General features: G+C 38.2%; 2 protein-coding genes across 6 annotated transcripts; one reads left to right on the top strand and one right to left on the bottom strand.

Annotated features, from left to right (window-relative positions):
• The first annotated feature begins 347 nt into the window (after positions 1–347).
• On the top strand, positions 348–6871 carry LOC122308442 (NEDD8 ultimate buster 1-like). Its single transcript, XM_043121767.1, has 11 exons — positions 348–834; positions 2639–2761; positions 2902–2998; positions 3523–3558; positions 4038–4225; positions 4580–4682; positions 5057–5238; positions 5322–5399; positions 5664–5766; positions 5847–5940; positions 6329–6871. Exons 1-11 carry the CDS (start codon positions 533–535, stop codon positions 6670–6672), a joined length of 1650 nt encoding a protein of 549 aa, XP_042977701.1. The 5' UTR covers positions 348–532; the 3' UTR covers positions 6673–6871.
• A 511-nt stretch (positions 6872–7382) lies between these two features.
• On the bottom strand, positions 7383–12736 carry LOC122308443 (protein OS-9 homolog). Of its 5 annotated transcripts, none has more exons than XM_043121771.1 (8): positions 12480–12736; positions 11698–11777; positions 9060–9263; positions 8785–8856; positions 8228–8343; positions 8019–8085; positions 7840–7946; positions 7383–7725 (listed from the first exon to the last, which is right to left on the bottom strand). In XM_043121771.1, exons 1-8 carry the CDS (start codon positions 12568–12570, stop codon positions 7569–7571), a joined length of 894 nt encoding a protein of 297 aa, XP_042977705.1. In that variant the 5' UTR covers positions 12571–12736; the 3' UTR covers positions 7383–7568. The 5 variants fall into 5 exon arrangements, with proteins under 5 accessions (XP_042977705.1, XP_042977706.1, XP_042977704.1 ...); XM_043121772.1 differs by having other exon boundaries at positions 11698–11774; positions 12480–12730; XM_043121770.1 differs by lacking the exons at positions 7383–7725; positions 7840–7946; positions 8019–8085; positions 8228–8343; positions 8785–8856 and adding an exon at positions 11442–11589 and having other exon boundaries at positions 9237–11355; positions 11698–11774; positions 12480–12546.
• Between the last annotated feature and the right edge of the window lie 175 nt (positions 12737–12911).

Here is a 12911-nt window from a genome sequence, read left to right as displayed (position 1 = left end):
AATATATATTATATTAAATAAAAATTTTATTTATCATTTATTTTATTATCGTTCTCTCAACATCTTATGACATAGTATCAAATGATCTGTCCATAAATTAAATATAATAAATAATCTCAAATAATTTAATACCATATAATGCTTCAATCACAAAGAAAATTCATAAAACAAACATACATTAGATCTATTTTGAATAAAAATAACTTACATAAAATTAGTTATTTATTTTCGTGAGATCTAAAACATTTATCTTACAAAAATTCACCTATTTATTTGTTCTTTAAAAAAAAAAAAAAAAAAAAAATTAAAAGTTAAAACAAAGCATATTCTCGTTGTAGCTTTGAGGAAACGAATGCTGTGCTGACGACTCAGACGACGTGTAAAGCAAAGTCATTCCAACCCAATCGAAAACCCAACTCTTTCTTACTCCCCAAGCAAATCTCCTCGTCTCTTTGTTTGCTCGACCTGTAAAGCAAATTCATTAGTTTAAAGTCAATCGGAGCGTAACTTATGATCTGTATCTTTTTTCTCAATGGCAAAGCTGAAGATAGGAGGGACATGGGCTGGTGTGATAGACGTGGTATTGGACGAATGGACCGTACCCATGTTGAGGATAGAGGTGGCGAAGCGGTCAAACTGCGGCCCTGAGTCGATCAATTTGATTTGCGCAGGAAAGGTCTTGAGAGATGGCGATGGCACTGAGAAGCTGGCCCAACTGGGCGTCAAAAACAACGCTAGGATTCTCGCCAGTCGGGGCAGCGTCGAGGAGGGAAAGTCCTTGGAGGAGGGGTTGCTGGCCGAGGAGGAGCGTTCTCGGAGACTCAGCAGAGTCAAGTGAGTCTTGCAAGTCTTTATGCATGCTTTCCCTCTTTTAGATTTGTTTTTTTGTTGTTTTACTTGCGAAGAAATGAAAGCAGGTTGGCTTTTGATTATTCCTATTACTAATTTTGATGAGAGGTTCGTTGTTGCTCATAAGCAATGTATATTGTTGAGTCTTTGTGCTTCTTTAAGTTTGTGTCTTTGGATCGTGGGTTTGTTAATTTTTCTGTTTTGATCCTGGGTTTGTTAATTGATTTTGGAAGGATATTTTCGATGTCCTTTCTCTGTAATGCAGTTGGATAACTCATATTCTCTCTCCCTTTCTCTGTAATGCAGTTCGTTGGTATGATGGATCTCAGGGATTTTGATAAGTAATGTATTTGATGTTAAAAATATAATTGCAAATGCAATTTGATAAGAAAGTTGAGTTATAGTGCATAGCTTTAATACGGTTTTTTTCTGAATGTAATTTCTGAGTTTTTTCTTTTTTATTTTTGGCTATTCCATTTAATGTTATTTTGGTTCAAACTGTAAAAACCATACCACTATCAGGTCTAATTCTTATTGTGCTCAGCTGAGTCAAGATTTTCATTTATACTATTTTATTTCTTGTATAATGAGATCATTTTTCAGCCCCAGTTTGGTGCTGCCATGAAATATACGAAATTTGTCGTTACATCTCATGCCATCATTCATTTAAGATGGAATGCTCCTATTATATACGATTTCCCAAGCATTACCCAAAGTGAATAGATAGGCTGTTGTCCAACTCGATAGAAATCTGTGATGTAATCATCACAAGAGTACTATCGTCTCAAGTCTGTGTTGAATTAACCCTAATGCAATAGTATCTTCCACACGAATCCAGTAATTGTGAAAGCAATAATTGGAAATACTTCTCTAGGATTTGATATATGCCCTCCAATATAGTCGCTTTGGAAAATCAGAGGAGCTGGTTAATTGGTTATTCTAGTGCCCAATTTATATCTCTCTCTGGCATGCCAAATTTGGCATGGTCCCAGCTGTTTTTATCATTTTCCATAAATGAAGCTTTCTATCCAAGTGAAGGGGTGAGGGAGTGGTTGTTTGTCTGTTGTCTGCATACCCAACTCGGTGAAGGCATGCATGAAAAGCCCAAAAAGAGTATACTATGTTCAGTAGCTTGTTAGGAGTTATTATTACATAGTATACTATGTTTTCCAATTGACTTCTATTCTATTATTTTATTGCTTGGCCAGTGATGATTGAGATTAGTATAGATAAGGGGCTAAGGGGCAAAGGGGCCATGGAAGTTATTGATTGTTCCCTTTGTAACTTAAATACGCTGGATTTTTATAAAGACTTTCTTTTGCACTCTTTTATCTCCTCTTCTTCTTGATCATGAGTTGACAACCCATACATCAGAATCTAGTTGTATCCGTTTTGGTTTTTCTAGTTTGTGCAGGCACTTGATAGGTACATGTAATTGGGAGAAGTTTATGAAGCAATCCCTACAGAAAATGAAATTAATTATCTCACCTACAATGTCATTTGGCTCTGTAGCTGCAGATGAGATTTTTTTAATGCGGTTAACTATTTATCTTAGTTGCGTTTACCTCTTAATGCAATCACTATTCATTTAATAGACCTGCATTATATTCCACATGATAACATGATAATGACATTTTGTCTTTTCAGTATTCTTGGTAGGCATGCATAGTTTGGTTGTTGCTTTGGGTTATGTTGATTGCCTTGGGAAAGGATTACTTTTTTGCTTTCATTGTAATGATGTGCCCATGAGTCTGTTCTTTCTAACTTGATCAAATGTCTATCACAACAGGGCAGCTGCCACGGCACTGGCCAAAAGGCATGCAGATGGTTCACTACCAGTTGAAGACTTTAACATAGAGGTTGAAGATCAAAGTGGACAGATTGTACAGTTGGGATCTGAAACTGATCAGCGGTATGGTAAATAGTTAAGTTTTGAGCATACTATTTTGAAAGTGCTGTTAGATGTGAGCATGGAATTCTTTTATTGAGGGATTTAAGGATCTATGATCCCTTTCTCAATGCTGAAGATTTGAATGAACTTTCATGCTAAAGGGCAGTAATGATGGGACTGATGCTTCATGCAAATGGAAAGCAACTAATTAGGAGTGAGAACTACAAAGATGCATTAGAAGTGCTCACCATGGGAGAGGTCAGTGGGAGTCCAGTTTTTGCAAGTGATTAATACATTTAAATTGGTTACGTAGTTGATTTTTTGATATTGTAAGGTTTTTTTGGAATAATTAATTCAACCCCATATGTTTTCATGATTGTAATTTTGGGATTGTGAAATTAGGCCATAGTTACCTCTTCCCCTCCCCCCCCCAAAAAAAAAAGAAAAGGAAAAAAGTTCTTTCTAAGAACCATGGGAAATATGAGTAACTCAAAAGTTTGAACCAATGCTATTGTCCTGATCAATTGTTTTTTATTCAGTAATCATAGAGTTTCTCTAATATGATTCTAATCGATAACCCTGCTTTGTCTTTGGTTACGAACCCTCTCTCTGTCCATTGCTCTGTCTTTTTATTTATTTGTTGTTTTAATCTTGCATCGATGAATAGTTTTTTTATCTTATATTAGCCACTTTTTCTTCTTAACATGAGAAGTTGTTTGCTGTAATGTACAGTAAAATATTTCCTGTGATTAATCCTGATTGGGTTAACTGCTTTCTTCCAGGAGGCTTTCTCTCTTTGCAATCCGAAGGTCATCGAGGTGAGTGAGCATTCTTTCATCTGCGTATATAATTCCTCCGGCGATAGTATTAAATTATTGATGACCATTCACTTTGAGAGCCATGTCATGTTTCAAGGTCATCTGTTTTCATTTGATTGAAATAGCTGAAATTTGCTTTGAGTTACTTCCTATAAGGGGACACCATTTGGCTGAGCTGCATGTGGAATGTGCATTTCAAAATTTCTAGTGACCATTAGAGATTTTGCTTCTAGAATTTGATTGAACGTTACCTAAATTACTTTGTGCTTCTGGGAGTTTGAAAAAAAATAAAAATAAAGCTACCTAAGTAAACCATGGCATGGTGAATTTTGGATTTGATAAAGGTAACTTTGGCGATTTCACCCTGTTGACATTCAAACATTTAGTTTCTTTTTACTTTAAAAAAAAAAAAAAACATTTAGTTTCTTTTTGGTAATAGACTATCCTCTGCTTTTTAGTGATATCTTGTTTGCTTTCAGTTGATTGACAATGTCCCAATACTGCAAATAGACATGGTCTGGTGTTATTTCATGCTCCGAGATATCAGATGGCTCGCGGTGGCAGGAGCACGCCTGGAAAAGGCTAGGGAAGGAATTGAACGTGCTCATGGGAAAGACTACTCCCGTGTCAGACTCCTCCAAGCAGGTTGCCATCCCGAGCTTGCAATGTGAGTTTTCAAATGTATACTTTTAGTCCGTATGTTCTTCACCAGTGGTAACCCCTAGGGGTTGGCTCAAGTGGTAAAGGCCTTGGTCTTGGTGGTATGCTCCCTCCAAAGTCTAAGGTTCAAATCCTCTTGGGTGCAAATAATCTCCAGGCCATCTGACTAGGGGATTTTCTCCTTAAATTACTCAGGGTGCACTTTGTGAGAAACTCTTTGCTAAGAGCTTGTGCACCCCCAGGATTAGTTAGGACACTGTTCTCGGACACCTGGTGCCAATTAAAAAAAAATAAAACAAGTGGCAGGAAAATTCTTGGATATTCGGTGTGAAGCTAATTTATTTTGAATTTCTGTATATAGACATTTGAGACTGGAGCTGCTGGAAGGGGTGGTGGCATATCATAATGGTGAGTTTGATAGATCAAGGAAGGCATTGACCTCAGCGCATGCAAAATACTTCCAGGTTAGTTGATACCTAACACATCTTAGAACAAAAGGAAGAGAGTTTTGCCACACCCCCCCCCCCCCCCCCCCGGGGGCCCGGCGGCGGGGAGGGGGAAGAGAGTGAGTGCCCAACAGTTTGCTCTGCTTTTCTGGGTTCTGGCTCCTTTATCTCACTAATGTATTTGAATATATCATTTTGAACTATGCCCTACATCTGCAACTTCCATTTTTGTATTACTCAATTTTTTATGGCAAAAATTGGTTATTTTCTTACTGCTCTGCTCCCCTTCCTCTAAAAATTAATCTCTCAACCTTGTTTTCTAACAATCTGAGTAATGTACCATCTCTACGTGTTTCTCCTTCTTAGTACTAATCTCCTGCTGTTGATTTCAGCTGCAGGTACCAGATGAAGCCTTATCACTTGTTATGAGCATGGGATTTAAAGAGCGTGATGCAAAGAGGGCACTGCGAATGAGCAATCAAGATGTTGGGAACGCTGTTGATTTTCTTGTTGAGGAGAAGGCAAAAAGAGCACAGAAAAGAGAGGAGGATATTAGGCGAAGAACTGAAATAATGTGGGTGTGACTTGATCGATGTAATTCTGATGTATTCGGCATTTACCTGTTAGTAATGCTCATTAGTACAAAAAATTTTGTAGGGAGCAAAAAAGGTATGGAATGACACCCTCAAAGAAAGCTGTGGATCTTAATAAACTGAATGAATTGGTCTCTGTTGGGTAAGTATGCCAACCAATAAAATTTTTAGGGTTTAGGATCTGATCTACTTTCTTTTTCACGCTATCAATGTATCTGATCTATTGTCTTTAAATATTGTTACATTTTAATAATTTGTAGCTATTTTTTTTACTTTGAGTGGACTTTAAATATTAAACTGAAGCTTCAGTTTGATGCCTACTATCCATAAGCATGTGCATGGTACGAATACATTTATTATCACATCTGTTATCACTAGTTATGCAAAGAATTGCTTTATTTGGCAGGTTTGAGAAGGAGCTTGCTGCTGAAGCACTTCGAAGAAATGAGAATGACTTTGAGAAGGCGTTGGATAATTTGACAAATCCAGAAGCAAATTCGGCCATACAGGTCACCTTGCTTTTCCCTTGCAATAAGTTTAGTTTTTCATTTTAACTCACCCTATCAGTATTTTCTTTCTTTGTCTACAGGTTGATATTGAATCAAGGAAAAGAAAAAGAAAACAGCAAGCATCAGAAACTGCCATTGAACAGCTTGTACGTATGGGCTTTGAAAGATCAAGAGGTAACTTATTGCATCGCAACATATACTAACTTAAGAGTAGTTATTTTTTGGTTTATTTCCCTAACTGCTCTAGTTTCAAGAAGACCCGTTTCTTTGGAAACTGAAGTCACTGAATAGCCTTCATCAAATCCTTTCTCTGGCGCTTCATACTCTACATGATAGTAGCATACAATTATTGGTTTCAATCCCCGAAATTAGTATTCATGAGGAAACCAAATGACTAGAAAACTCATTGAAATTTCCACCAAAATCCATTGTTTTCCTTTAGCATTTTGATGAGAACTAGGGTGGTAAGATGTCTGGGAGAAACATGAGTAGAATTTCAATAACTTCACCTGATTTCCTTTAGGGTAAGTAGCAAGGTTCTGATGTCATCACTTGTGTGCAGTGGTTGCCGCTCTTCAGGCTGGTGCTACTATCGAGCAAGCTATGCATCAACTTCTCTCACAATCCGATTCAAACCCCACAGTTGGTGCTGATAACAGTGCCAATTCTTGCGCACCAATACTTCCTGATGCTTCTGGCAGCAGTAATGATGTTGGAGGACCATCAACTGCTAGTGAAGCAGAAGAGAGGGATGCAGAGATGGAAGATGCACTGGCTGGAGAACTGGCGAAAGGAGACGCTTTAACAGACTATGACATTGAAGTTACAAATGAAGGCGAAGCCATAAATGAGTACTTGGCTCTGCTGGAGTCAGCTGGTAATAGCATGGAGGCATCGCGACAATGAGAAGACAACTTAGGCAATACTTGCGTACTAGTATATATGTAAATAGATGGTACATGTCGAATCTGCTTCACTGATAAAGAGGTGTCTTAAGAGTTTAGTCATGGGCAGTTCATAATAGAGTTCCACCAACATTACACCTCTAATTGTGATAGAAAATATGACTTGCTTTTCAGTCACAATGCTTCATATTTTATGCGTATGCCATGTATTTTTTTTTTATTTCTTTTTAAGTAGGGGGTGATTTTGTGTTTCATCCCGACAGGATCATATGTACCGGGCGTCTCAGGGCTAGAAACAACATAGGAAGAATCAGGAATTTTAAAGATGAAGCCACTACACTACAAGTTAGAAAGCTTAAACTAGTCCAAAATTGACATCTGGCTGTATCGGTTGTGAAATGAGCCTGCTTTAAATCAATGATATGTCTTAAGAGTTCACCATTACCAGCAACAGCAAAGTAATAGCCTGAATACTTATCCCAATTCAAGTTTCATCATTTAAGAATTTCTACATCATGTTGGTTATTTTATTTTATTTTTAAGTCGGGGGGTGATTTTGTGTTTCATCATTTGAGCTCTCGGACCCGCTGTCCACTAATCCATTTCACCAACATGTTGGAAATGGATAAAACTTTGAATTGGAGTTCAAATTATCGGGAATCCTTAAGAGGGGAGAATCTTCTCGGAAGACTGTCAACAAGGATGGTGAAATTGAACAAGAAAGTTGGGGGCGATTGATTATGTATCTATCTTCTTTCAGGTAAAAAAAAAACAACAAAATATCCAAAAATAATGAAGGATCATCTCTATGTTGCATTGACATGCCATAGAAAGCATGAATCATTCTTTTGACTGGTATCATACGTATTGACAAAACCCTCTACGTGTCAGTACATGTCACTCTTTTGGATCATGAATTGATGGACCGTCATTTTCTGTGACCATAAGGATCGGCTTTTCTTTGGATTCTTCCTCCACTTTTGTTTCCTTGAAATCTTTAGGAAGCACATTACAGTTAATGGTGTGCCACACTGGTCTCTCTTCTTGAAACAACCTGCTAGGTCAAAGGTGGTCAGACCAAGTGTCCAATGCATTAACATAAAAGATATATAGACACAGCATAACAGGCATGTTTTGGCACTACCATCAGAGAGAGAGAGAGACTTACGGGTGCTTGCAAAGCGTTGGGCATTGAACTGTAAGTGCATACTTGCAAGTGGATAGCTCTGTAAGAGAACTAATCATTGCCCTAGATTCCGAGCATACAAACCTCACCTGTGAATGGAAACAAAAATTTGACCAGAGACATGGGAGCAGAAAAATCACTGATCTTGAATTACTTCATACCTCAGTCTCTCGTGGCTGATTAGTAAGGTCACACATGGTTCCATTTGTATACTGATGAGCATGATACCTACACGAACCATTCAATATGATAATTATATAATTTCTAGTCCCTATTTTATTTCCTCTACCAAAGTCCTTTCCTAACTAAAAACAAATTTTTCCTTCAACATAACGTAACCTAATCATCTCCCAAATAAATGAAATCATACCTTTGGGATGCATCTTTGGAGCGGGGATCTTTCAGTGTAGAAATTTCAGAGATATTCTGGTTGAAAGCAGCTGTGGCCTCTGCATTGTATTCACCTAACACGAACTCCTGAACCACCTGTAACAGTACCAAGATTTATCTGATGACTACATGGTTCTAAAATTGTTTGGGTCTTTTAATACACAATCAACTCCAGTAAGGGTATTCACACAAAAGAATGAAATATTTACAGCCACTGCTGCTATTGCTACCACTCCACTGGCCATAATGATATTGCTGTTACAACCATGATCACTACAAGGATGGTAATCATAACAAAATATTGGCACATATTTATCCAATCTATTTGCAAGTTTTAGTAATTAATTCATGGTGTGGATCCATCAAAACTAGTCAAAACACAAAACCCACCAACAAAAGTTTCATCAACATGCTTGCTTACTTGATCCACCCGTACGTCATGCTATTATCGATAATATGTTTGCGAAAACATCAGTAATAAAAGCAAATAACAAATAGTTGCATGTAGGAAAAGAGGAAAGGCCACTTAGACAATACCTTATCATCCTCCGAATGAACTTGACGCAACTTCTTCTGATAGCAAAATTCATATGACCACCAACCTTCTTGCTGCATGAAGGATTTGTTAATGTGAGAGGATAATTAAGGTGGATGCAAAATCTTTTAAAAGAAGCATACTTTGCAGAAACAAGTGCGGCCGCTTCTTGCAGCACATACAAGAAATTTTTACTTTTTAGTAATCTTTAGAAAATATTAAGCATTGTTCAACCAGGGGACTGAATAACGAAACTGTTTGGGTCTCAGATCGTAACTCGGATAAAACATCGGTCCTTCAATATTTCAAGCAGTTCATCTGGCGTCTTCAGTTTTATCCGCTTCTCAGTTTCCATAATCATGCTGCTTGTATTGAGCTGAGTAACAGGCTTTCCACTCTTGGCTTTCTCCAGCTTAGGCAAAAAACATATAAAACTCTCCCCATTTTTATTTGGCATAACCACAGACTCCTGATCATCATCCTGCCATGTAAACGGGCCCAACTATTAGATCATATTACTCTCATAGTCTATACACTCTCTTCTGCCGTTAACATAAAAACAACATAGTTCATCCACACAAACCTGAGAATGAAAGCAAATACGGATTAGAATTTATCAAAAACAAAATTAAATCCCAAGGGCATCTGGTAACTCTTAAGGCCCTATGCAAGGTTCATAGTCCTATAGAAAGGAATTCAGCATAACCACTATTACTAGTAAAAGCCAGGCAGCTAATAGTTGCATAGAGGGAAGCACCCCAACACCTTCACAATTAGATTAAGCACCTAAAACTGTAACTATTGCTTGCTACTTAAACCCTACCCTTGCACAAAGGGAACTAAGCCACCTGCTTTCCTGTCTATGAAAAAAGCTGATAGCAAGGAAATGGGTACAGGTGAACTGATAATAGCAATACATACCAATTAAATCCATCATGGAGACAGGTCAACTGATGTCATCAACTTTTTAATGACAATGAATTTTTTTTTTGATAAGTAAGAAACTTTATTGAAACAAATGAAACTAGGAGGAGCCCATGTTCATAGGAAGTATACAAGATGAGATACCAAATTACATTCTAGAAAGCTGAAAAGAAAACAAAAACTCAACGAACATTCTCCCTTTAATACAATAGCAGAAAACCACTGAAAAAGTGAAGACACAAAGAAATTCCAGATATCCCCCACTGCTCTTTTCCTGTTGTTAAAACATCTGTCATTCCTTTCAGTCCATAAACACCACATTAAGCACAAAGGTATCATCCTCCACGCCTCATCCAGTTGAGAGCTATTGTGATGTCTGTTCCAGCATGCTAAAACCTCCACCACCCTCTTAGGCATAACCCAACTCAGCCCAGCTCTACAAAGAATACCACCCAAAAACTCCCTAGCCACCTCACAACATAGAAAAAGATTATCAATCGATTCTCCATTCTTCTTACACATGAAGCACCACTCCATAACAATCATAACACACTTCCTTAGATTATCAATCGTCAAAATCTTCCCAAGTGCAGCTGTCCATGAAAAAAAAGCAACTTTAGACGGCACACAAACCTTCCAAATGCTCTTCCAGGGAAAAGAAATATGCTGTTGGGCAGTCAACACCTTGTAAAATGAATTAACAGAAAACTTATTGCTCCCTGAGTGTTTCCACAGCATACAATCTCTCCCATTTGCACCTAGCTTTACTGAATGCAAAAAGCTAAAAAAACCTGCAATCTCATCAAGTTCCCAATCCTGGGCATTTCTAGTGAGAATAACATTCCGATGTACAACCCCATCAGCACGACACAGCACCTCTGAAACAGCAACCTGCTGGTTTCCAACCAAGCTCAAAACTACCAGAAAAACAGCATTAAGAGGTCTCTCACAACACCAATCATCAAACCAAAACCGGATTCTGTCACTGACTCCAACCTCAAACTTAATATGTTTTTCAAAAATGTTCCACCCCTCTCTAATATATTTCCAAAGACAAACACCATAAGACCCCCTACCCTCCTTAGAACACCATCTCCCCCACTCAAACCCATATTTCCGATCAATCACCTCTCTCCACAAAGAATCTCCTTCCATTTGATACCTCTACAACCACTTTCCTAATAATGGCTTATTAAAATATTCAAATCTTGCACCCCCAAGCCACCATTCACTATCAGGAAAATCACCCTTTGCCAATTCACAAGATGAAATTTATTCTCCTCCCCCAAATTACCCCCACAAAAAAACTATAAACGATTTTTCAATCCGATTAGCCACTCCCACCGGTAATGGAAATAAAGAAAGATAATATGTGGAAAGATTGGAAAGGGTGCTTTTGATAAGGGTTAACCGCCCCCCTTTTGATAAATAAAGCCACTTACAACCCGACAATATTTTCTCTACCTTCTCTATAACCCCATCCCAAATCCTCCTTGCTTTAAAGCACGCCCCCAAGGGAAGCCCAACATATTTCAGCAGAAGAGAAGCAACTTTACAGCCCAACAAATCTGCTACAAAGTTAGCATTCCTCACCTCTCCCACCGGTACTAACTCCGACTTACCCAAATTCACCTTGAGGCCCGAGACAGCTTCAAAACACAACAGAACAGCTCTTAAAGGTTGAATTCGACAAGCATCAGCATCACAAAAAATAAGTGAGAAATAGAAATAACACCATTACTATTGTTTCCCACCGAGAAGCCACCAAGAAACCCCCCCCCCCCCCCCCCCAAAGCAGCCTCCACCATCCGACTCAAGGCCTCCATAACAATGACAAAAAGAAAAGGGAATAACGGATCCCCTTGTCTCAAACCCTGTGAAGACTGAAAAAAACCACAAGAGATACCATTCATATAGGTTGATAGAATTACCCATTAGCATGGCTACTAGGCCAAATGGTAAAAAGGTTTAAAAGAATCTAAACTACTTACGGGATGAAATGGGGAATCTTCTGGATGGAATTCAATCTTGTACTTCGGTTCACGAAAGCTGTGACCAAATGTGCCACCTGCTGATCAAAAGTTATAATGGAGAAAAGAACATAACTTTGCAGCACCAAAATGAATGCAAGAACAGACTTTCTGATTATATCCAGCTATAGAGAAAATAAATCTGGTTGATAGGCACAACCGCTTAGGACAGAAAAAACAAATATCATGCATAACCAATATACCCCACATGAATCAGTATGCCCTCGCAGCTGTTAGGATGGTAACTGCCTATTCAAAGCACACCCAGTATCTACATTGGCCTCATTACAGCTGAAACACTCCATGACGTCCCCAAATAGTTTATTACCAGTTCATATGTTGCTCAAAATAGTTCACCATATTCACTAACGCCTTGGCGAGCTAGCCTTTTATGATTCTAATCGTCTTGTAATTAATAAGCAGGAATAAGCAAAAGCAGCCAGCATTTCAGAATTTAACATCAGTTAAGTTCCACGTAAGCTCCAAGAACCAAATTCCATAAAATTTATTTCTAACAAAGCAATTAAAAACCCACTTGGCTCTATTAAATGGGGAAGAGAGAGAGAGAGAGAGAGAGAGAGGAAAGAGAGAGGAAAGAATTGGAAGCTGATCGATTTAAAAATCAAGAAAAAAAACAAAAAATTCGCGAGCACAAGTTGAAGTCATAATAGCATCTGGTAAACATACTTTAAATTTAATCGTAAAAATACGAGATTAAAAGGGCATTTAGAAGAGGGGTTTACCTACATGACCTGGGAAGATCTGATCGGCAAACGCACGGTGATACAGGTTGTACGAAAGTAGGATCAGCCACCACAATACCTTCATCTTCATTTTTTCCCTGTTCTCTATTGATCGATTTATTTAGTCTCAGGGTTTCTTTCTCTGTAATGTTAAACCCCAAACAAGGAGAAAACTCAGCTTTATATATATCGCTTCTTCGAGGAAGAGGAAGAAGAAGATCGCTCCGTGACGTCGGGTCTGGTACCATCCACGCATATAAACCAATCAATATCCGCCACGGCATGCATGACACTAGGAATTAACACGTGCAAAGCCACGTGAAGCTGATAGACATGAGACCCAAAATATAATGAAAAAAGAGGAAAATGATAAGAGAAATACATTTTGCAGTCGGGAGATGCAGTCGGCGTGTAGTCGGCTGTAAAAAAAAA

The sequence above is a fragment of the Carya illinoinensis genome, chromosome 4, assembly GCF_018687715.1.
Source record: "Carya illinoinensis cultivar Pawnee chromosome 4, C.illinoinensisPawnee_v1, whole genome shotgun sequence".
NCBI lineage: Eukaryota > Viridiplantae > Streptophyta > Magnoliopsida > Fagales > Juglandaceae > Carya > Carya illinoinensis.
Note: the sequence above shows the minus strand (reverse complement) of the source record. Positions and strands in the feature narration are given on the sequence as shown.

Bases quoted from the DNA above. Each gene is read 5' to 3' on its own strand.
- LOC122308442 (XM_043121767.1), top strand. From the start codon at position 533: ATGGCAAAGCTGAAGATAGGAGGGACATGGGCTGGTGTGATAGACGTG. The intron at 2,999-3,522 runs GTCAGTGGGAGT...GCTTTCTTCCAG, and splicing joins AAGTGCTCACCATGGGAGAG to GAGGCTTTCTCTCTTTGCAA. The intron at 4,226-4,579 runs GTGAGTTTTCAA...TTCTGTATATAG, and splicing joins TGCCATCCCGAGCTTGCAAT to ACATTTGAGACTGGAGCTGC.
- LOC122308443 (XM_043121768.1), bottom strand. From the start codon at position 10,861: ATGGAAGGAGATTCTTTGTGGAGAGAGGTGATTGATCGGAAATATGGG.